The sequence below is a fragment of the Epinephelus fuscoguttatus genome, linkage group LG23 (genome assembly GCF_011397635.1).
Source record: "Epinephelus fuscoguttatus linkage group LG23, E.fuscoguttatus.final_Chr_v1".
In the NCBI taxonomy this organism is placed as follows: Eukaryota; Metazoa; Chordata; class Actinopteri; order Perciformes; family Serranidae; genus Epinephelus; species Epinephelus fuscoguttatus.
The window spans coordinates 14,462,388-14,484,769 of NC_064774.1; the positions used below are offsets into that span (position 1 = coordinate 14,462,388).

At 41.5% G+C, this 22,382-nt stretch overlaps 1 protein-coding gene across 7 annotated transcripts in view; it reads right to left on the bottom strand.

The window, feature by feature from the left end:
* The window catches only part of clcn3 (chloride channel 3), a 113,093-nt gene that overhangs the window by 37,567 nt on the left and 53,144 nt on the right, over positions 1 to 22,382 (bottom strand). For 3 of the 7 annotated variants that reach the window (XM_049569588.1, XM_049569591.1, XM_049569592.1), the window contains one exon: positions 15,706 to 15,887. The exons of 1 other annotated variant lie outside the window; for it this stretch is intronic. In XM_049569588.1, the coding sequence (XP_049425545.1) occupies positions 15,706 to 15,868 (163 nt within the window). In that variant the 5' untranslated portion in view covers positions 15,869 to 15,887. Of the gene's footprint in view, positions 1 to 1,443; positions 1,753 to 6,997; positions 7,426 to 15,705; positions 15,888 to 22,382 lie in introns of those variants that run through there. 3 more of the 7 variants (XM_049569593.1, XM_049569589.1, XM_049569595.1) reach the window with 3 other exon arrangements.

A 22,382-nucleotide genomic window follows, 5' to 3' on the forward strand; every position in this document is an offset into this window, starting at 1 on the left:
TAAATCACCAGATGCGTTTGTTTGACCTCTGTGGATAAGCAAACACCTCCTGATTGTCTGGATCTTAGGTTATCAGAGAGAAAAGGTGAGCACAGATTAGCAGGTGCGGGGCTAGCGATCCGTCTCAAACATGCCAAACAGCATAAGCAAAACTCTGATTTGTAATGTGACAGTTTTATTCGTTATTTTTACCAGTTTAATCACCTGGCCCATTTGTTTTAGAGAGAAAGAGACCTCTGTGAATAATTCAGCTCCTGGTAAAAATCTTCTGAACAATGAACACTGATGAAATTCTAAGCGGGAGAAGTTTCAGCTGGTTGCAATCTGCCATCCTCACCACTAGATGCCACTAAATCCCCCTAAATCTTACACACTGTTCCTTTAAGGCAGGAAATTGAGAGAAACATATCTGGATGATTATAATTCCTGTAATCTTGACATGGAAAACTTGCAGAAGATACGAGTGAAGCTGCTTCTATGTGAAGGGCTGACAGAATGGAAATAGATGGGTGGATGTTCGATTAGTTGTGGTGAAGATCTTAAGAAAGAAGAGGATTACAAGCTGGACTACAAACTATGAAACGAGAGAGGAAATAAGAGCTTGGATGTAGGAACGTCTCTTTGCACAAAGTGGATGTAGGCAGTCCTAAACTCACTAGGGGCCTTTTGTCTCTGCTCGCTCACCGTAAAAATCTAACAAGGCCTGGAGGAACTAGCGCATGCACATGCAACTGAAAGGAAAACTCCCTTAAGGCCACATAGAAAAGACAAACAAGGATACAGTGTAAGAGCTCAAATTTGTCTTGGAAAAAAAAAAGAGTTGTCAGTATTTGACTGCGTGCCTTCACCCTGAGTACCCTGTTGTGCGTGATGTGATGTAAGCTGACGTCCCGTATCTGGCCAACAGGTGTCCTCACACTGCAGGAACACTGTGAAACGCTCCACCAACACACAGCCTACATCTACGAACATCCAGTTCACATATGTAGCAGCCAAAGCCTGACTGTGCCTCTCTGTGTGGAGAAAGTAAAATGGATGCCCATGATGTTGCATTAAGTCGCTGCTGCTGCTGCTGCTTACAGGCCCGAGCACAAGCCTTCACACTCACTCAGCTCCCTCTTTATCTCATTATCTCTGGCTGACGTGCACACACACACACTGCTGGTTGATCATCAACAGAGAGCTGAATGGTGAATTGAGCTGGGCAGGGTTTGCTCTCACAGAACATGCAGTCAATAGCGATGGCAGCCTCAAATCCATACTGGCACCCCAATTTCCATGCCTCACGTATAACAGATAAGGCAGCGTTTGCTTAACCTGCACCATAGTCTGCCTGCCATATGGCTACATGCACTCACTGTACAAGAAGGAGGTCGGCCTCTGTCATCACAGCAGCGTGAGGAAAGGAAGGGGGGAAGAAAACGAAGAGGGGACGTGGCGTACCTCTTTTAGGGATCTCCTGCAGGGGGATTGTGTCCCCTCCCCCGTCGTAGGGCAAATAGGGGTCGGCCGCCGCGTCCTCCTCCTCCATGTTGACAGCTGAGACGAGGCTAGGCTAAGCTAAGCTTCAGTACGCACTGCTCGCTGCGTGTGTGTCAGTTGCCGCTGCCATGTTTACCAGAGGAAGACAAGCAGTGCTGTGTGTGTTTGTGTGTGTATGAGTGAAAGAGAGTGTGTGTGTGTGTGTGTGTTTGTGTCCTCTCTCCCTCCCCCTCCCTTTTCTCTCTCGCTCTCCCTCCACTGCAGCAGCTGACTGTTAGGGCTGATGATGTCACCACACACACACACTCTCTAACGGAAACACGAGCGCACCCGGCCGGTCAGCCTTGCCTGCTTGGTTGCTAGGGGAGATCAGTGAGCCCTGCCTGTATAGGAGAGACCATGGTGCAGGGTCACAGGGGTGTGTGAGGGTGAGCTCTAACATGGGATTTTCTATTCTGAGCAAGTGAAGGGGGGTTTAAGTCAAGAGTAACGGTAGGTCTTACAGCATTTAGGGGAAGAGGTTTGCTGACAGGTGGATGTTGATAACAGAGCTGAAAATATTAGTCAATTAATTGTTTGGCAAAAATAATTTGCAGCCATCATTATTATAAATTCATTAGGTGTTTTTGGACTAGAAGAAGGAGGAACAATCGTACTTTGGTCAAACACACACACGAGCCAATGCAGCACCAACATCGCCATTTTTAAAAACCTGTTACCAGTGTAAACAACAGACAACACAAACAACAGTAAACAAGGATAAATGGACTGACAGTGAAGTCCAGGCTTCGCTAAGCAAAATGACGTTGCTGTACTAACCATGGATGTACAAAGAGACCTGGATACAGCGCTGGAGGCAGGGCTCTGTTCATTATGATAAACTTTGCTAAGAATCTGCCGGCCTGAACAAACTGGAACTTTCTTACACATGGTTTGGGAATGTGAAAAAGTAGAAATCCCTATAGACCCAACTGACCCTTCGCTAAGCCCCGCCCCTTTTCGATGGTCCGACAAGCTGTCTTAGCTAGCATGGAGCCCACACTGTAACTAACTGCACTCCCTGAAGTAATATTATCATATTTTTGGGAAAATGAAACAGTGATTCCAGAGAGAAGCAGACGACAATGACACACAGCTGGTTGAATATCAGCAGAGTTTCCCTGCTTCCCTTCACTGGTTCCTGTACAGCAGGGTCGGTCTTTGTTTCACTGTTACAATCATTAAAAAGCAAAAGCAGCATGTGTATACATTCAGTAGGCTATATCTTCAGTAGCTAGCTAGCTAACCCTACACTTTTCAGGGTCTGATTTTGGTTTTGGAACAGGGAAGAAACGTGTATCTTTTTCCAACCTCTCCAGGTAACGAGTATCATTAATAAACGACGTGCCCCAGGCACAACATTTAGCTCCAAATCCACAAAACCAGCCTGAAAATGAAGGAAATCTGAAACGATTACATTACAGTCAATGGAGCACAGCTGTGTTGTTGTCGGACCCTGGTCTGAGCCGGCCCAATGCTATGCTATGATTTGCCAGCCTGCATCCAGGGGCGGGACTTAGCGAAGGGTGGTTTGGCTCCATTAACTTAACTTAAAATGTTTTAATCGTGTGGCTCTTCTAGACTTTCCAAATGTTATGGGACCAAATGGATGAAATTATGGTAGTGAAGCAAGTAATTTCGCGGGGGGTTGGATGCTCAAGAAAATGTATCCACTGATTTACAAACTTCTCCTTTGCCATGTAAGTCTGTATAAAAAGTATTTTGGGCTCCATGGCATTACACAACAGATTAAATGCTACTGTTTGGCTCCAACAAAAATTGGCTTAAAAGCCCTGCGCACTTCCTGGGGGCTTGATACCAGCCGCCAGCCGGCTTACATCAATGCAGCATTTCTTTTGGTGGTGCAAATGCCAACAGGGAAAAAAAGCCCTTTAAAGCAGTGGTTCCCATCTGGTGGGTTGCGGTCCAAAAGTGGGTTGTGGGTCAGTTCCGAATGCATCTCAAGTGCCATTTCCTGCTGTAAATTGAGTGACTAATGGACAGCTACCTAACAGAGACAGCAAACTACCTCGACGACATGACCAAACACAAGTATGATACTTAACATATAAAACTGTGTGGACCTTGAACTAATGACAAAGGAGAAATCTGGACCCTGTGGCTAGACCAGTTGGGAACCACTGGTTTAAAGCATGCAGTTATTGGAGGACCTCCCCAGTGGGCAGCTCCTCTCAGGGCGTCCCCACAGCTGTTGGTCAGAAAGTCATTTGTCAAGCAAAAATGCAAAGAATGTAGTGGCTCCTGCCCCAAGAATGTGACTACTTCAAGGTGACAAGGATCATTAATTGTCTTTCTACAACACAAGGTTACACAGCAAAATCCAAGTTGTAGTCCCTTTATGCTACACAAGAAAAACAACAACAAAAAAAACTTGTTTTATGATGAACTACAGAAGATAAGGTGAGAAGAGAAGCTGCTCTGTAGTCTGGTGGTACTTCTGTATCGCCTGTCAGACAGCAGCAGGGTGGATAGGCTGTTGCTGGGGTAGATAATGTTTTTTAATATCCTTTGGGCTCTGTGCAGGCACCTAACCTCACCCATATCACTGATGCTCTGTAGATGGGTACTAATGATGCTCTGGGCGGTTTTAATACCCCGCTGCAGTTTATCATGTTTTCAGCCAGGATGCTTTCTATTGCACCTTTGTAAACGTTAACAAGAACTTGGTCTTCCTAAATTTCCTCAAGACTCAGATTCTCAGGTTCTCCATGATGCTGTTAATCCTGGTTTCTTTGTCTGATGATAAACTGAATATGTTTAAGTTTTGGCCAGTCAGTCAGACCTCAAAAGACTGTGAAGACCACAGTTTTTCAAAAATGTCTGATATCTTGTAGATTAAATGACATGGGCTTAGCTTGTTAAGTGTATTGGGTATCTGTCAAAACTTAGTTTTCAATGCTACAGAAATCCCTGGTCTCACACTACCTTACACAAAATTGATCCAATGAGCTACAGCCAGTGACACATACAGATATCAAATTCCGGGGAAAGAGAGCATTCGTAGTATCAGATTGGTAACTGGTATCTCTAGGAAATTTAAAGGTCTGGTCTATAGGATTTAGGGGGATATATTGTCAGAAATATGATATAATAAGTATATTTCCTTTAGTGTTTAATCACTGGAAAATAAGAATTGTTGTGTTTTTGTTACCTTAGAATGAGGCATTTATATCTATGTGGGGAGCAGGTCCTCGTCTACAGAGATCGCCATGTTGCACCGCCATGTTTCTACAGTAGCCCAGAACTGACAAACCAAACACTGGATATAGATGGCCATATATATGGCCATTCACGCGTTCTTGTTTCTCTTGTTTTTACTGGTTTAAATCAGCAAGTCCATTTGTTTTATAGAGGAAGAGACCTCTGTGGACAATTTCCTGGTAAGAACCTCCTGAGAGACTTAATCTGAAGTTATGAGAAAAAAAAAAGATGAGCAAACATTAGCAGGTGCTGTGCTAGCAGCTTGTCTGTGACATCCAAAACAGCGTCAGAAAAAAAAACTAGAGCTGGGTTAAAATAACTGATTCATCCGATTCAAAAACAATCTTCATTTGAAAGACTTGACCCTCTGTTAATATGCTGTTGTTTTTTTTTACAGATATGTAAAGCTTTAATCTCACCGGTAGAAAATGGGCGCCAGCACTAAATAGTTACTGACTGTAGTATTGAGAAGCTCAACATTACCAGTTCTTTAATCTGTAACTGTTAGCTTGCTGTAATTTATCATCATACTGCAGCAGCCTCTCCTCCTGCTGTCTTCTGCTGTCTGTGCTTGTGGGGCTGCTACGCACAAAGACATGTCGTGGTGGAGACAGAGAGGTGAAGATAACGAGCTGACGACAACTACACTTGTTATTGAGTGCAATGAAACCTCAACTTGGAAAAAAGTCAATACTTTATCTATAAAGTATATTTTTTTATTTAGCAACATGTAAACATGTAGAAAAGTGATGTTTCAATCTGCACTGTCTGTAGTCTGTCATCCACCACCGCTAATATTACGCTTTACTTTCCAGATAATAGCAAAATTTAATTAACAAGCTCAAACAACTGCTCATGTCAAACAGTTTAGCTCAGTGTGCCACGTATCTTAAAACATAATGTGACGTGCAGGCAGTGACTCTCCTCAGCAGCAGGGGGAGGAGCAGAGAGGACAGCAGGACTGATACTGACTGATGTCTGTGTCAACCATTCTTTCTAAATTTCATTCAGTACTGTGATGTCAGGAATATGACATTTTTATTCTGTTTCCAATGAGATATCAAGTTTATATTGTGACTTTGCTGTTTTAATATCACTCTTGCTGCTCTAGAAACAACATTTAGTTATAAAATACTCAGTTTTACTCCTGAATTTATTTATTATTGAATTTTTTTAAAAAAAATAATTCATTGTAAAATTTACTGTATTAGTTCTCAGAGAGTCTCTTTCTCATACTAGCAAAAATTGGTATTGTAAAATATTGCCAATTGGATCGAATCAGGACCTTGTGAATCTAAATCCAATCGAAGGAAATCAGTGGCGATGCGCAGCCCTGCATAAAACTGCTTTAGTCAGTATTTTTTACCAGTTTTAATCACCTGGACTGTTTGTTTTGAAGAGGAGGAGCCCTCTGTGGATAATTCAGCTCCTGGTAAAAACCTCCTGAACAGTGAATACTGAAGGAATTCTAACCAGGAGAATTTTCAGCTGATGGCAATGTACAATCCTCACTGCTAGATACCACGAAATGCCCTTAAATCTTACGTACTGTTCCTTTAAGTTAAGGTATTGGAAGAGAAAAGGTCAGATTGGTCAATCTCTGTTTACAGCTGTAACATATAAAGAAGAAAACTTTACACAGCGGCCCAAAATCAATAGCCTATTCATAGATGAAATGAAAGAACGCTTTGTGGTTGCACAAACAAGAAATAACTATTTCCCCATGGCAGTTATTTGCCAATCTGCCTTGTTATTTTGGGTATTTCTGAATAAATTCCACTGCAGTAGATGCCTCTGCTGCAGCACGCAGAGAGAAAGTGTGTTTTGGAAATGGGCAAAAAGTGACTACAATATCAGATGCACAACAGCTGCTTAATCTTCCTCTTTCACGGTGACTCTACAGGGAGGATGTGAGATACAATCTGAACGTCTCGTAGCATACATGCCATAACGCAAGCCAGACGTTACTGACCCTGATATAGGGGAACCCTCCCCACTTTCCTGTCTTTACACCCCTCTGAACTGCAGTGGGTTTCATGCATTGAATCCAAAAGGGATCACACAGTCTCTGTATTTGCCGGCAGAAGGTGTTTTGTAAACGTGCGATTGTGTGTTATTATATCAAACAATGCAGCATAAGTCACGTCTTCCAGTTCCCAGGCATAAACAATAGGACGCTGACATTTCACACTCTGTACCTTTCTTTTCACTATAATATAAAAAGGTCTTTTCTTGATCCTAAACAGTCCCTTACCTGTCAGCAGGGCTCCTGTTGCTAGGCAATTACACAGGTGGTTTCAGCCATAGTTTGTCACCTCTCTGTTCAACAAGTCCCAGTCAGAACGACAAAACAGCAAAACCACAACATGAACCAGTGAGTTTAACAAAAAAACAGAATGAATCCTTCTCAGCTCAAACTTCCCAAGGCATTGCTCCGTTTATCTCCATTACTTCTTTCAAGCAAACAAAAAGTTCCAACGAAAATCACCACGGGACCACAGAGTGAGCCGGCCCTCTTTGCTCACTCTGCAGTTTCAGCCCAGAGGAGGGCTTTACAAGCTCTCCTATGAGCCCACCCCTCACTACGACGTAAAAATAGCACAGGGAGGCAGAGACAGGCAGCGCACCAGCCTCAAGGAGGAACTGTCATCCAGAGATTTCCTGAAATGCTAGCTCACACCAGCTGGCAGCCCAACTAGTTCATGGGAATGTCGCCGCACGTGTGGGTGGAGCCAAGGCAGATACAGTAGTGTGTCACAATATAGTCCGAAAATACTGACAAAACAAGACAGGCAGGTCAAACAGTAGTTAGGGACCTCGGCTGAAGGACAAAGGACGAAGTCCCTCTTGTTCTTATAAATGATTGTTAGCCTCTGTTCAACCTGTTGATACACAAGTATTTGTCAGATTTCGTCATTTACTGATACTCACTCTGTATTTGCAGCAGTTACAGTGTAAGTGGCAGGTTAGGGTTACCCCACGCTTTCACCTTTCAGAGTAAACTGCCCAGGGGTCCAGTTTCAGAGGAAAGAAGTGAGAGGCTAATCACCACGCAGAGACTGGAGACGCTGACATGGTAGCCATTCCCACTTAAGTAAACACACATACAGAAGATAAGCACAATCTCTACTACCCCAACGTGATGTGATGGGGCATAGACAAAAAGCAAAACTTATAAATGCCTTTTTTCTGTGATTAATTTGCACTTCAATATTTTTTTTCGTACTTTTTTGGTCATGATTCCTTCCACAGAATGCAAATATTACACAGAGAAAAAGTGATTTTTTGGGGGCGCTCACAGCGGAAATTTTTCTGAGTTTTTGCACCGCAAAATAAAGTCATCAAAAACTTAGCTGTGCCTATTTATGAGCATTACAAAACAATGACACGAGGGCCCTGAAGTCCAAACCAACAAGGCCGCAAACTTGAATAACCAATTCAACCTCAACTAAAACAGCACATACCTTCTGTTCTTACCTTTCACAATAAAAGCCCTACACATATATGTTACTGTACAATCCAAGAAAAGAATCCATTGGTTCAACTTTAAAAAAAGGTAACAATTTGCATGCATCTTTTTAAGTAGTGCCAACTCCGGCAATATTGAGTAAATCCTACAAGTCTTTTATAATCTGACAAACTCAATTAGATAAGTACAACATCTCAAAAAGCTTAATCAGGTTGAACCAACTTAATATCTATCCAAAAGTTGTGGGTGATATTTTGTGGTCAAATTATTTTATTTAAGTTACTGTAACATATTTATTTTAATTCCATACTACTCAAAAATGTTTACTTCTTAAAAATGAGTGGTCAACTGACTAAAACACATTAATGTGACAAACGTCATTTTTTATGCTGAATAAATTCCTAATTGTAAGCGTTATCCACCAACTTTAAGAATCTTTTTTTTTTGGGTGTATACTGAGTAGCTGTTTACCAGAGTTAACATAAGCTAATAAGCTAACATGCACAACATCAAGTAATGTACTAAATAATATGTTTACAAGTTAACACTATGCTAACATCTTAAAAACTCAATGTGATACGAAAACTACCTTCTAATAGTTGTTAATAGGACTGTAACGGTACATGTATTTGCGTTGAACCGTTCGGTATGCGACTTCCGGTTCGGCACGACCCTGTACCGAATTATTGGGCACAGGATATTATTTTATTTTGTTTTATTTTAATTCCGTTTTTGCGAGCCGAACCATTTAAAATATCTAGTTCCCCGACGGACATAATTGAGTGACGGACCGAGTCCCGTAAATCTCCGCTTTCACTTTGTGCAGCGCATTCTCGCAACAACATGGCAAGTGAACCTGACGAACCTGAAGACACACCCGCAAACCTTAAGTCCTCCGTTTGGGAACACTTTGGTTTCAGGGTAAAATACGAAGATGGAAATAAACAAGTTGACAAGACAAAAGCAGTGTGCCGACACTGCAGAACAGCGGTCGGGTATGTACTTGGAAACACGTCTAACATGCTAACGCATCTAAAGCGACACCACCCGAGTTTGAACGTTAACCAGTACAACTAGAAAAAGCAATCTGGTGCAAACTACGATATCGTCATCATTTAAAAAGAAAGAGCATTTCCCTGACCATCGCGCTAAAGAAATAATCAATGCCATTGGAGTTGAGTAAAATTGTTTAAGCTGCACTTTAGATATAAGCATGTTTTGTTAACTGCACTTTAACAAAGTGGGAAAGCTAAGTAAGTTCCTAGTAAAACTGAATCTGAGCAGGCTTTAAAGCTGACCAGCTGCACTATACTTTTTATTTTAATTGAGTAAAACTGTTAAAGCAGAAATATATATTTATATTTTTCATTCAAAAAATGTTAAAAAAAAAAAAGCAGGATTTTATTTTTCACTTTTATATTTCTATTTTCATTCAAACAATGTGAAAAAGCAGTATTTTATATATATTTGTTTCATTCAAAAATTGTGTAAAAAGAGTTAACTGCTGTGGTGGTATGTTTTAATAAGGTTACCAATAAGTAAAAGATATTTAATAGTTGTCTATTTTTTTCATTACTGTACCGAAAAAAACCGAACCGTGACTTGTGTACTGAGGTACATACCGAACTGAGATTTTTGTGTACCGTTACACCCCTAGTTGTTAATATGCAAATTACCAAGCTAACACTATGCTAACACTGTAAAATGTTGAAATACCAATGTTAGTTTTTAGCTTAAGACACAAATGAACATAAATACAGCTGACAAAGAAGCATCCTTTCTGATTTAGGTTACAAAGTTGCCTTTGCTGCAACACTTCCTTCTCTTGTGTATGCATCCTGTTGCACTGTACATGGTTGCCCATATAGATAAGTCATCTACGTGTGCCCTTCTGAACAGCCTGGTCACCCACAGTCTCCTTTTATTAATAATGAATAGGTTGAGTCTAGACTCCAGAGTCGTTATATCACTGATACACTTTACTACACATCATGCAACTGGAGTCAGGAGGATATTCACTGGGGAAATCTATAGATGCAGCCAGTCAGACGTACACTGTAATATAAAACTGTAATCTCAGTCTATCACTGTTTCTGTGAGTGGTGTTTCTACAAAGCAGACAACCTTACAGTGGTTAAGAAGCAGGTTTTAGTGTTCTGCGACTTGTTATTAAAAATGTAAAAACAAGTACTGTCAAGGAGGAAAAGTACCACAATTACCAGGCACATTCAATCTGTTATAGGAACTACATTAGACCATTAGTACACGGTGTAACCTTAGAAACACTTTTCTGATGTTCCTTTCTTCTGGGCATCATAGCAACCTTCCCACAGAACTGTGTGCTTTTACGTGGGCAACACCAAACAACAGAGTGAAAGTGTGTATTAGATGTTCACTTTAACAGATATATTAAGGGTTTTGTGCCAGCTACATCAGAATATACCACATGACTTAAAATTCTTGATACAGATAGCTGCATGAATACGAGTCTTGCTGCAGCCTTGTCAGTGCAAAACAGGAAAAGCTGTGACCAGACTTAGACGGAAGAATGTTACACCTCAGAGAAAGGAGATGGAAGATAATAGTAGAATAATTGGCAGGGGAAAGGTCTGTGTTTTCTACAAGCAACTTGTCTAGTTCACTTCCAACACAACTAGGGCTGGGTACTGAACTCGATACTTTTAAGGGAACCATCCGTACTACCGCATAAGAATTGAGCTTAAATCAATCAGTGCCAAGTTTTGGTACTGGGTGAGAACGCAAGGTTCAGACAGGAGGTGGAAGCACCGCAAAACGCTCCAAGGCTGCCCGCATATTCATGGCCGGCTTCCGGAAAAAGGTGTACATGCTGCAAAGTGCCCCAAAGCAGGCCACGAAGCTCCGTCGGCTTCCCAACGAGCCAAAACTATCACTGCAGTAACAGTAACATTTTGATAACAATCGCTGTGTACATGGATACGCAAAAATGACCAAAAACACTGTAGTATACATGCCAGGCCAGTAGTTGGCAGTTTGACTTTGTATTGAAACAACTTGGGTCTGCGTACATACGTTTCCTTCTATAGAGTGGTGAAACAAACAAAATGGCAACCGAACGAACGTTTGTCTGGACAGGACGACGAGGTGGAGTTGCTACAGTGTAACATTTTGATAACAATCGCTGTGTACATGGATACGCAAAAATGACCAAAAACACTGTAGTATACATGCCAGGCCAGTAGTTGGCAGTTTGACTTTGTATTGACTGAACTTGCGTACATACGTTTCCTTCTATAGAGTGGTGAAACAAACAAAATGGCAACCGAACGAACGTTTGTCTGGACAGGACGACGAGGTGGAGTTGCTACAGTAAATCTACGCTTTGCTTGAGAAGCGTTGCTAAATTGACTGGAACTGTACTGCACATGTGTGAAAAGTCTCAGTTTTCAGAGGAGCTGCATATTGCAAGTTTACATGACAATGGAGACGGTGCTGTTTCCAACAAATTGCACTCTGGAACCCGTTTTCAAAACGTTGCATTTTCAAGCACCCAAAACACCGCTGTCATGTAAACCATCAGCCAAAAACGCAACTTAAGTTTACCGTTTTCGGTTGAAATCGTTGTCGTATAAACAGGACTTGAACCGCATCGTATCAAAATCGTATTGTGGCAGACTTTGTAATATCTGCAAATAGGGTATCGTTGTCCAAAGAATCGATATAATATTGTATCATGATAAAACTAGTGATTTCCACCCCTATGTGGCACCAGTACTGTTACTGATTCAAACGTGAATAGTATCCAACCCTGTGCATTTTTATTTTTCACTGTGTTCTTAAACTGACTTAAATAAAGGCAGATAATCTTCATCATCCAACTCTAATGGACAGAAAATACCTCTTTCTGCTCAGCAAGCACTTAGGAGAGAGTTTAAACAGACCAAAGTGTCTCTATACCAGCACAAACACACTGGTTCACTAACTTAAGTGCTCTGTCTGCATTCAAAGAGCATATGGATTTCACACAAAACCAACATGGAAGCACTGTGGAACTATGTGCCTTTTCTGTTTGATCAGCTGCAAGTCAAAACTAAAGAGAGGAGTCAGCATAATTACTCAGACAAGGAAGTGCAAACAGGATGCAGCAGATCAGATGTCGATGTGACACCACATATATCAGTCAGAGGTGCCACACAGCTCCTGAATGAATGAGAAACAGGTGACTGCACTGGAATGACAAGTATGACTATAATTATGTAGTATGGCAGCCAGACAACAAGCAGCATGGCAGAGGTGATTTGTGGCAGTCTAACTGTGAATGAGGTCATGATCTTAAGCACAAAACACCATGCTACAACACACTCTTTTGAAAGTGCGTAATAAATCATGTATCTTTAATAAACTACAATCACTGTGTGTCACTTGTACACCGCGCTCCACCTAAGCTCTTCTATATTTAGCCAGCCGATGACGCACTTATGAATACAATAAAAACAGCGGCTCGGCCACGTGTCTGTGTTATGACGAACACCCACCTATCTTTCACTGCTAACCTGACAGGAAGGACCAATCCACATAAGCCACAAAGCGAGGCGGAGGAGGAACAACGAGCAAGGCCAAAGCACACGTAAAAACCACAAAACAAACTGCGAAACAGGAAGCACGAGTGTTAAGAAGGTGACAAGGTCAAGATGGTGGATGGAAACAGGATAGACAGGATACAGGAGTGGACAAAAACATAAAACCATGCAGAGTAAAGTTTGGTGCAGGAACAGTCATAGTTATGTTGTGGAGAGAACAACAAGTCAAGTAAGATGTGCATGATGAGTAAACAAATGACTGTAGGTGGAAAAATAACAACTTAAAATGAGGAGTCCTTGGAGAGCCTTACAAATGGTTATAAAGCAATTCAATAATTGTTTAAATGGTTAAATTCATGTATTCATTAGTAAATAATTCCAACAAAACTGGATTTTTATATAAATAAATAAAAACAACAAATAATTTTTAAGATATACTATGCGCAATTTTCCTAAAAAACGTCGTCATACAAATGTAATCCCTCTCAGTCGTCACTTATGACCCACTCTGAGTGTGTTGCAGTTTATTTTTCTGGACTGACTCTGCCCTCTGCCTGTATTTTCATATTTTCTGTGCTAGCAACGATCCTTGGCAACGCAGCTGAGGCTAGGACTTTATAAAAAGGTAGCAACTAGGGGTCTCATTTATAAAACAATACCATCCAATAGTTGTTTATATGCATATTAACATGCTAACAGTATGCTGACATCTTAAAATGCTAAATGTGATGCTAAACCTACCATCTAATAGTTGTTCATATGCGTATTAACATGCTAACAGAATGCTAACATCTTAAAATGCTAAAGGTGATGCTAAACCTACCATCCAATAGTTGTTCATATGCATATTAACATGCTAACAGTATGCTAACATCTTAAAATGCTAAAGGTGATGCTAAACCTACCATCCAATAGTTGTTCATATGCGTATTAACATGCTAACAGTACGCTAACATTTCAGCTAAAATGCTAAACGCGCCAAAACATATTTGACAATTTCTACAATCAGGCTTCCATCTCACCATCTGCGTCTCTGATTTCCCATCTCCAAAATGTTCATAGGCATGGGTCAAAGTGTCTCCTATCAAGTCTGTTTTTATACATCACAACTCTTGCGTGGGAAGTGGCGTATGCCTCTTTCAGGCCTTGTTATGTAAGTACGCAATGTTTATAAATGAGACCCTAGGTGCCAGAGCATTTTTACATTCTTTATATACTTAGCATAATACACATATTATTTTTATTTTACTAATGTTGAACATTGTAGCATAGCGCACATATTTTTATATCTTTAAATACTTATTTTCATTCTTCTGATTTCTACTTTATATAATTCTCTTTGCTATATATCAGAGTGACTGTAACGTATCACAATTTCCTCCTGGGGATCAACAAAGTATTTCTGATCTGATCTGAAGCAGCACACATCAAGAACACTGAAAGAACCTGCAAATATAGTGAAGCGAAAGGCCAAGGTGACAAAGCTTGTTCAAAACAAGAGTGAACCGGGGGTTGGCTTTCACTTCCCTTGGTGAGCACTGAAGGAAAGGACGGACTCAAGAGTTGGCCTGTTTTCTGTTGGACAGGTAGGTGCAGGCAGTTAGCTTAGTTAGCTTGCTAAGATATTGGCTTTTCCATTACAACAAATGTAATGTTACAATAGCAGCTAGCATTAAAAGCGGTGTAAGGAGGAGGGGCCAAGTTTGAAAGCTGCGTTTACAAACAGTAACCAACAATTTCTGCATCGTATACCTTTAATGACCTGGAGAAATTAACATTTTTCTAAGAATCAATTTAATAATAATGCATCTGAATTCACGAATAATTTAAACTACGTAGCTTTTAAATGGGAAAACAATTGTTTTTGCCTTTTTAATTAGCTGCCCCTCAACATATTTTGAGTACATGAGCCAGTTAAATTTGTTGATGAAGACCATGAGGTTTGGTTGAAAGGTCTGACAAAGCTAGTATGTTACCTCGTTGAGATAACTTTGTATGGCTTAGTTAGTGACGCTCTTTCAGTGCTCACCTGCATTAGTGAAAGCCAACATCAGATTCACTTTCACTTTGGAACAAGCTTTGCTGCTTGGTGCTTCGCTTGCGATATTTCTTTTTTCTTTTTTTTCGGCACAATGTCCGTGATGTTTGAAGCTTCCTCTTGGATGCGTGCTGCTTATACATGTTACTACCTTTTCATAAAGTCCCGACCTCAACTGTGCATCGGTATTTGTTTGGGGCTACACACACTACAGCCCAGAGGTTGCAGCCAATAAATGTCCTTACCTACATAATACATCTTTAAGGGCCTCCCTTAGGTCATCAGAGCCAGCTCCATTTTCTGAAGACCATGAGATGGGGTCAAAACCTCTTAAGGCTAACTTCTGAGCTCAGGTAATTTTGTTAATAGCAGGTTTAAAAGTGACAGTAGCCAAATTTCCGGGCCATTTTATATCAGTTAATAGTTTTATAACCATTTGTGAGGCCGCTTCAGTGGAAAGGGGGCAGGATTATGATGCTGGATGGATGGATGAATGATGCTGGGCGGCAGGTGTCTGTAGGGTGTGACAAGACTGCATGGAGAGCAGCTGATGGGTGCAGATGAAGATGAGGAGGGGGCAGATGGCAGAGCGACTGCGCCATGGGACAGCAACACACACGAGCGAACACACACTTGATGCGTCTTGACATCAGCAGTGGGGTGACTCATAGCCAGAATAGCAACGTGTGTGCTCAGCAGGAGACAAACTTGATTTTGGACTTCAAGACGCAGCAACAGAAAGAACAGGGGGAGCGATGGGAGGCTCACTGAGAATTCAAGGAAAGGTCCTATCTGATTGGACGGTGAGGGTTGGTCGGGCCTGAGTCTTGGAAGGGAAGCTCAAAAGGTCCAGGACCAATCACACAGCTTGGGGGGACACATCCCACTCTCCCTACCTGGGGAGGCAGCGTCCCCATCCAGCAGGTTGTCGTCCTCGGTGGTGTGGAAGTCCATGATGACGCCAGCTCCATCCAGCAGCTCCTCGTCGCTGCTGGCGCTGGCGATGCTGTTGTAGCTGTTCCTGCAGTAGCCTCTGTGGTACAGCTGCTCCGACTCCATTTAGCAACGCGCCGGTGCCCTGGATGATAAGGAGGGAGGGAAGGAAGGAGGGGAGTGGTGGAGATATACACACCGTGTTGTGAAGATGCTAGATTATAGAGTCTACAAGGTGAAGGGGGTCTCTCAGGTACACAGATGAGAAGGATGTGTTGTTAATGTGCATACTGACACACAGGAAAACAGGACACATAGACAGTGACACTGGGATGGAGAGATTGAAGTCAGACACACATTCATAGTCCAACAAAAATCATCGGCACACCACAGGAAACGGTTTCCAGAGCTTGTTCTCAGACAACACAAACCTGAGCTCAAAGATAAATCATCTGGTCACATCCTGTTATACCCCATGACATTTCTTGGAGAATGAGGCAACTGGTGCCTTCACTGGGAAGCCAAGAGAACAATAGTGCCCAATGTCCTTTTTCCATGTAATTTTCAAAACTGTTAAAGTCAAGTAAAGTTAAAGTCTCAAAGACCCCCGTTTCCACCATGCGACACTGTGAACATCGCTCAGGAATGGCCCAAGAAATGTGACAAAGACCTCAAAGTGTCAACCTGACCTCCAAATTCCCCAGATCCCAATCTGAATGAGCATCTGTGGCACGTGCTGTTAACCCACCTCACAACCCACTGGACTAAATGGATCTGCCACCAACGCACTGGTGCCGGACACTGCAGGACACTCCCAGAGATCCTGTGTCCATGCCTCGACAGGACAGAGCAAAGTCCGATCCAAGGAGGCCCCACCTTGGATCGGAGTACATCTGGGGTAGCAGCACATCACAAGAATCCTTGACCAGGTCGACACTCTGAACTTTTTGTCACGCTCCACAGGCTATTCCTGAGCAGTGTTTGCAGTGTGGCATGGTGCTTTTTTCTGCTGGGGGGCCACTGCCATTGGGGAGTACTGTTGCCTTGAGGGGGGGTACGTTGTCTGCAATGGTGTTTGAGTGGGTGGAACATGTCAGGTGGCATCCACTGTAGCTGCTGTAGTGTCGCTAACACTGGACAAGGACCAGGAATAAGTGAGGTAACAATAACAACTTTATTCTGTTTGACCTTCATGCATTCATCATACTGCAGAGTGTGGTGTTTTCAGGTGGTTGAACAAGTTGACTGTTTTGATATATATGTATGTTTCAATGTGTGTGAGGGCGCTGTTTTTGATTTTTCTCAGGGACGTCTCCCCAGACAAGCAATTCGTAGAGGGTCATAGGCTCAGTCACTATTGTGTTACCTCATTCGGTGATAGATAGTGACGTAACAGGCATATATCAAAATGAAAATTTTCAAGATTATTAAACGTCTGGAAGCCTCTCACAGACCCTGCCCCTACTGCATATTAAGACCTTCATTTCCAACATTAATCTTCTACTGTCTGTGTTGTGTTTTTAATTAGCATCTCCAGTTTTAGCAATCCAGGTAAATTGCCTTTTATGTCCAAAAGTTCTTGGCCGACAAAAGGCGTCAATACAACTGGTAAAAATGACAGCACAGACACACAAATACAAATATGTAACTACATCTTCAAGGTCCAGATAACCTTGAGAGATTAGAGAGACAGTCTGACAGGAATATTGGAGCGCACAGTGATGGAAGATAAAGTAAAACAAAGACGAAATGAGGTGTGGAAGGAATGAGAGAGAAAGGATACAGATCATCCATTAGAGTTTAAGATGAATGTGGACTGTCAGAGATGGCCGGTCATGCCAGCGCTAAGGTGGAATGATTGAGTGCTAATATCTGGACCACTTGACTAGAGATGCAAGAAGAAGAAGTAGAAGAATACATTCGACCTGTGATTGCAGATTTCAAACCATCAATAAATCTACTGTGCTAGGGAGTCTAGCAGCTGATATAACAGTCAGTATCTCAGCTATGAAGCTGCTACTCTTGCCTCTTCCTAATTATTTTCCTTGAAATAACTATGTAATCTGGTACTAAATACAAAGACAGCAGAGTGTTGGAATGCACTATTATGTGCATATATGAGGAATAAGTTCCCAGTGATAAATACATCTCTTATTTGAGTTTGAATTGAGATTTGAACTTCTAAAAGATCCCTATTTTTAGTACTAGAGCTGCTTCAATTAATTGATTAGGTGTCAACTACTAGCCTAAATTAACCGCCCACTAATCTGATAGTGAACTAATTGGTTTGAGCAATTATTCAAGACAAGAAAAAAAATCTTCTCTGATTTCAGCTTCTTAAATGTGAATATTTTATGGTTTATTTTCCCCTCTATTAAAGTAAACTGAATATTTTTGTACTGTGGACAAAACAAGACATTTATGGACATTATCTTTGGCTTTAGAGAACATTTAACGACTTCTTTCCCCCACAATTTTCTGACCTTTCATAGACCAAATAACTAATCTATTAATCGAGAAAATACTGACAGATTAGCAGACAATGTCCTTCTATTACTTAAATATTAAAGGTAATGTGGATTTAGATATTAAAACTTGTTTTTAGAAGTACAGTTGTTGTGGATAATACTTATATGCTTTGTGATATTCTTCAGATTAGTTTTTTTTTTTTCATATATTCAAACCTTTATTTAAGATCCAGAGAATCAACTAAGGGAGACCTTTATTTTCAGTGATGCTGATGAACAAAGACATAAAGAAAATAAAAATAAATAAGCAAACCTAAAATAAGTTCAAATAAACGCATAACTAATATGCAAACCAGTCAAAATAGAAATCATTCATCACAAAACAACAAACAATATACAGCTAAAGGTTAAAAGGTAAAGGTACAAGTTAAGAAACATTCTATGGAAAAGATTTAAAGTTAAAAGCAAGGCAGAATATAGTTTTTAAGGAAGAAAAATTTAATTAGAGAACTTATATTAGATCATTTTAATCTAAATAATGTAAACCACTGGGTGCTTAAAACTGGTATGAATTTAGTCGCAGTTTAACGACTGAAGTTTGTTTGCAATTTTGGAAATGCTATAGAGTTACATGTATTAATTAAAAGAGAATCAAGTAAGGGAACTCCTTTAAAATTGGACAACATGTTGGTGATATTGCATATAGCTACGGTGGGAATGAGCTTTCTGGCTTTTTTACTTTTGTTTCTGTCAGATAAAATTTGAACATATTTGGCAGTGATGTTAAAATGTTCCATTCGCTGCACAGCCGAGTGGTGTATTTATAGCCTGAGGGATTAAATGTCACATGAACACCCTCTCCACAATGAGGATGATTATGAGAATAAAACTGCTGGACCAGAGAGAGCAGATCTGTGTCGACACGCAGCACCTCACCTTTGCTCAAACCTCACCCCCATGTGGAAGAAGTGGAAACTACACCCAACTCTGCGACCGCAAAGACGTGATCTCACATGATTCTCAAAAGGCAGAGAACGATGACAGTTAATGACTCCTGAAATTGAGAAGATAACCTGATGATAGTTAAAGGGCCATCAGCCTCAGGGAATGAGTGACGGAGTGATTAAGAAGAAGAGAAGAAGAGAGTTCAGAAGAAAGACATTTAATGTGCCCTGCTGCTGCAGTCTGACTGATCTTCACTAATCTGTCATGGTTTGACAGGCGACTCCTTATTCCTCTATATCTCTGTAAAAAAAGGCCTGTGCCTAATAGATTTCTAAGCCCCCTTCATATCGACCTGAATGGATTCGACGTAACTCTGCTTGATCTTGATTTTCTCTCCTGGTGTGATGTGGACTTTGAAAAGTGACATTCAGGGAAAAAGGCCACAATGAAAAAGAAGTGGAGACAAAGAAAAGTTGGGGTCAGCTCCATTGATTAAGGACGTGGATTCCTCTAAAAATGTGAAGAGTGCTTTTTTAACTAAAGATGCTTTTATCTAGTGCAGACTGTAAGTGAATGACAAGGCCAGAGAACACAAACTGTAATTTAATAAGAGGTGAAGTACTTTTTATTTTTTTTTTAAAAATGTAGTTTCAGGGTGAATGAGAAATTACGTTACTTGTGAAAGTTTCTAAACTTTCACAAACCTATCTTTGGCAGCTCTGTACTACCACTGGATGACTAACCTATTTCCGTGGACAATTTGTCAGTCAGGCTCTACGTACTTCTGATGTATTTAAAGGGAGAGTTCGATCCAAAATCAAAAATAGATTTCTTAGCTATTACGTGCAGTGCTACTTATCGATCTAGACTGTTTTGGTGTCAGTTGCAGAGTGTTGGAGATATCAGCCTTAGAGACGTCTACCTTCTCTCAGCTTGCAGAGCTCACAGAGCAAAAAATAAATAAAACAAAATAAAATAAAACAAAAAACTCAACGTCAATGTCTCTTTCCAGAAATCATGACCTGATTACTCAAGATAATCCACAGACCTTGTTGTGAGCAGTTTCATGTAGGAACTATTTTCTGTCTACCAAACTACACCCACCAAATATATCACCACACAGAAGAAAGCGTGCATCTACTGCTAGCTCACCTAGCACCACCGAGCTAGCTAACATTACCGCTCAGCCGAGGAGGATGCAATTAATGTCTACATCCTGCACTGCCACAAGCACGAACCTCCCGTTCATTAGTAGATGCACGCTTCCTTCTGCATGGTAATACAGTTGGCTCCAACTAGTGGTGTCTGTTTTGGTTATTTTTCTTCAGATAGCCTGACACCCATTAACCAGTAACTAACCCATGAGTTTTTAAGAAAAAAAATGCAGAAGACTTGAAATACAAGAGGCCTTTTCTATTAGTCCGACGTTTCATTAACTCAGGTTTAGCGCCTCATTTCAAATCAGTATGCATTTAGAGACAGTTCACGGCATTAACATGCAGAGACACAGTGCCCACTGCCCACCCTCCTGTCATCACTTGTTAGCCAGCGTTAGCCTTGTCCACTCTGCACTGCGCACCATCTGGTTCCGGTGGGATCTAGCTAGCTACCTATTTGGAGATTACTGCTGCTGTCCCACAGGAGAAACATAGCAGCTACTCACCATATAGCGCTGGTGGGTAAGGCCTCATTTTGAGCGGCAAAACCTTTTAGCTCTTTTTAACTATGTTAGCACAACTAGCCGTGCTGACTCTGCTAACAGAGCTAACAATGCTAAAGGGGTTTTGCGGCTCAAATGGAGTCGCTTACTCAGGGTGGGGGTATGACCGGAGGGTGGACACAATGTTTCCAAAACCAACGGTCTTGGGTCGGGACGGCGTTACTCATAGTAATCACAGAATGAGTGGCACTGCTAGCTAATGTTAGCTCCCACCAAACCCAGTTGGTGTGCAGTGCTGTGAACTGGAGTAAAATTAAGCTGTAGACCGACATGTATAACTGGTCAAAAATATTCTTGGCTTGTAACCGATTAATGGTTAAACACTGACACCAAAATAATCTAGATTCATGAATAGCACTACAGATATGAAAAAAAAATATATATATATAGAGTCCCTTTAATATTTAAAAACGCCCTGCAACAGCGTCAACCCGTTCCCTTTAGATGTGTGGTGTTGCAGTGAAAGTCACTCTCCACTGACAAACACATCCAGACACTTTGTTATGACAGTGCTACCACATCACAGCACAAGCTATCATGAACAAAAGCCTTCTGCAAACGCCAACAGTGAAACTGAAGACCGCTAATCCTCTCTGGCACAAACTCTATAATGTGAGGCAAAGATGGAAGAGAAACTTTCCCTGGGCCAACAATCGCACTGATTCACCATGAGACAGGACTTCCCTGTGAGCCATATCGAATCAGCGTGGCCAGGAAATTCAATTCAGCTTGTTTGCGGAGAATGTCGGGGCGGAGATCGGCTAGGTGAGCCCGTGTGGTGTCGCTTTTTGTCGCTGATGATTTCGAGAATACCCACTTTATCATACTAAACTTTCTTTGCCTTCTTCAACTATTTTGTTTGGATTAAACTAAGCTTTTGTGGCTTAGTTTGAACACACACTTGAACTCAGCAGAGGTGCCGATTCATGCAGGAGGATGAAGCAAAGAGAGAGTATAAAATGCATGTTAAGGTTTGCAATTATCTTCTCAGACAGACGGTTCTGGTATCAGATGAACTGCTGAGCCTCTTAATGATGGTCTGCTTTAATTAGACACGCCATCTTTTGTCCTATTTCCTTCTGCTGGTGACACTTGATAGCTATAATTATGACAGCCTGCAGCACAGTCGTTCGTGTTTCCCTTCATTCTTTGCAACAGTCATCAAAACAGTAATTACACCATGGAGACCACAGTGTGTTGATTATTGAGCAGCTACAACCTCACAAGTCAGATTTCATTTTGCTGTTTGAGGACGTGGATAAGCTGAGGAGAGGGAGGAGTGCGTGTGGCAGTCGATAACAGCGGCATAATCAACGGCGAGGGAACAAAACGTTGCTGATGTTACACAACTAGTTGAGCAGCGAGAGGGCCGTTATCTTCCTCCGGCTGGTCACTATGGAGGTGTTGCCCAGGCGACTGTTGCTGGGATGTGACTCAGCGTTTTGCCTTCCCTTCTAACCGACAGGCTCATACCTCCTCCGTAGATGGGGCCGATAAGTTGACACGC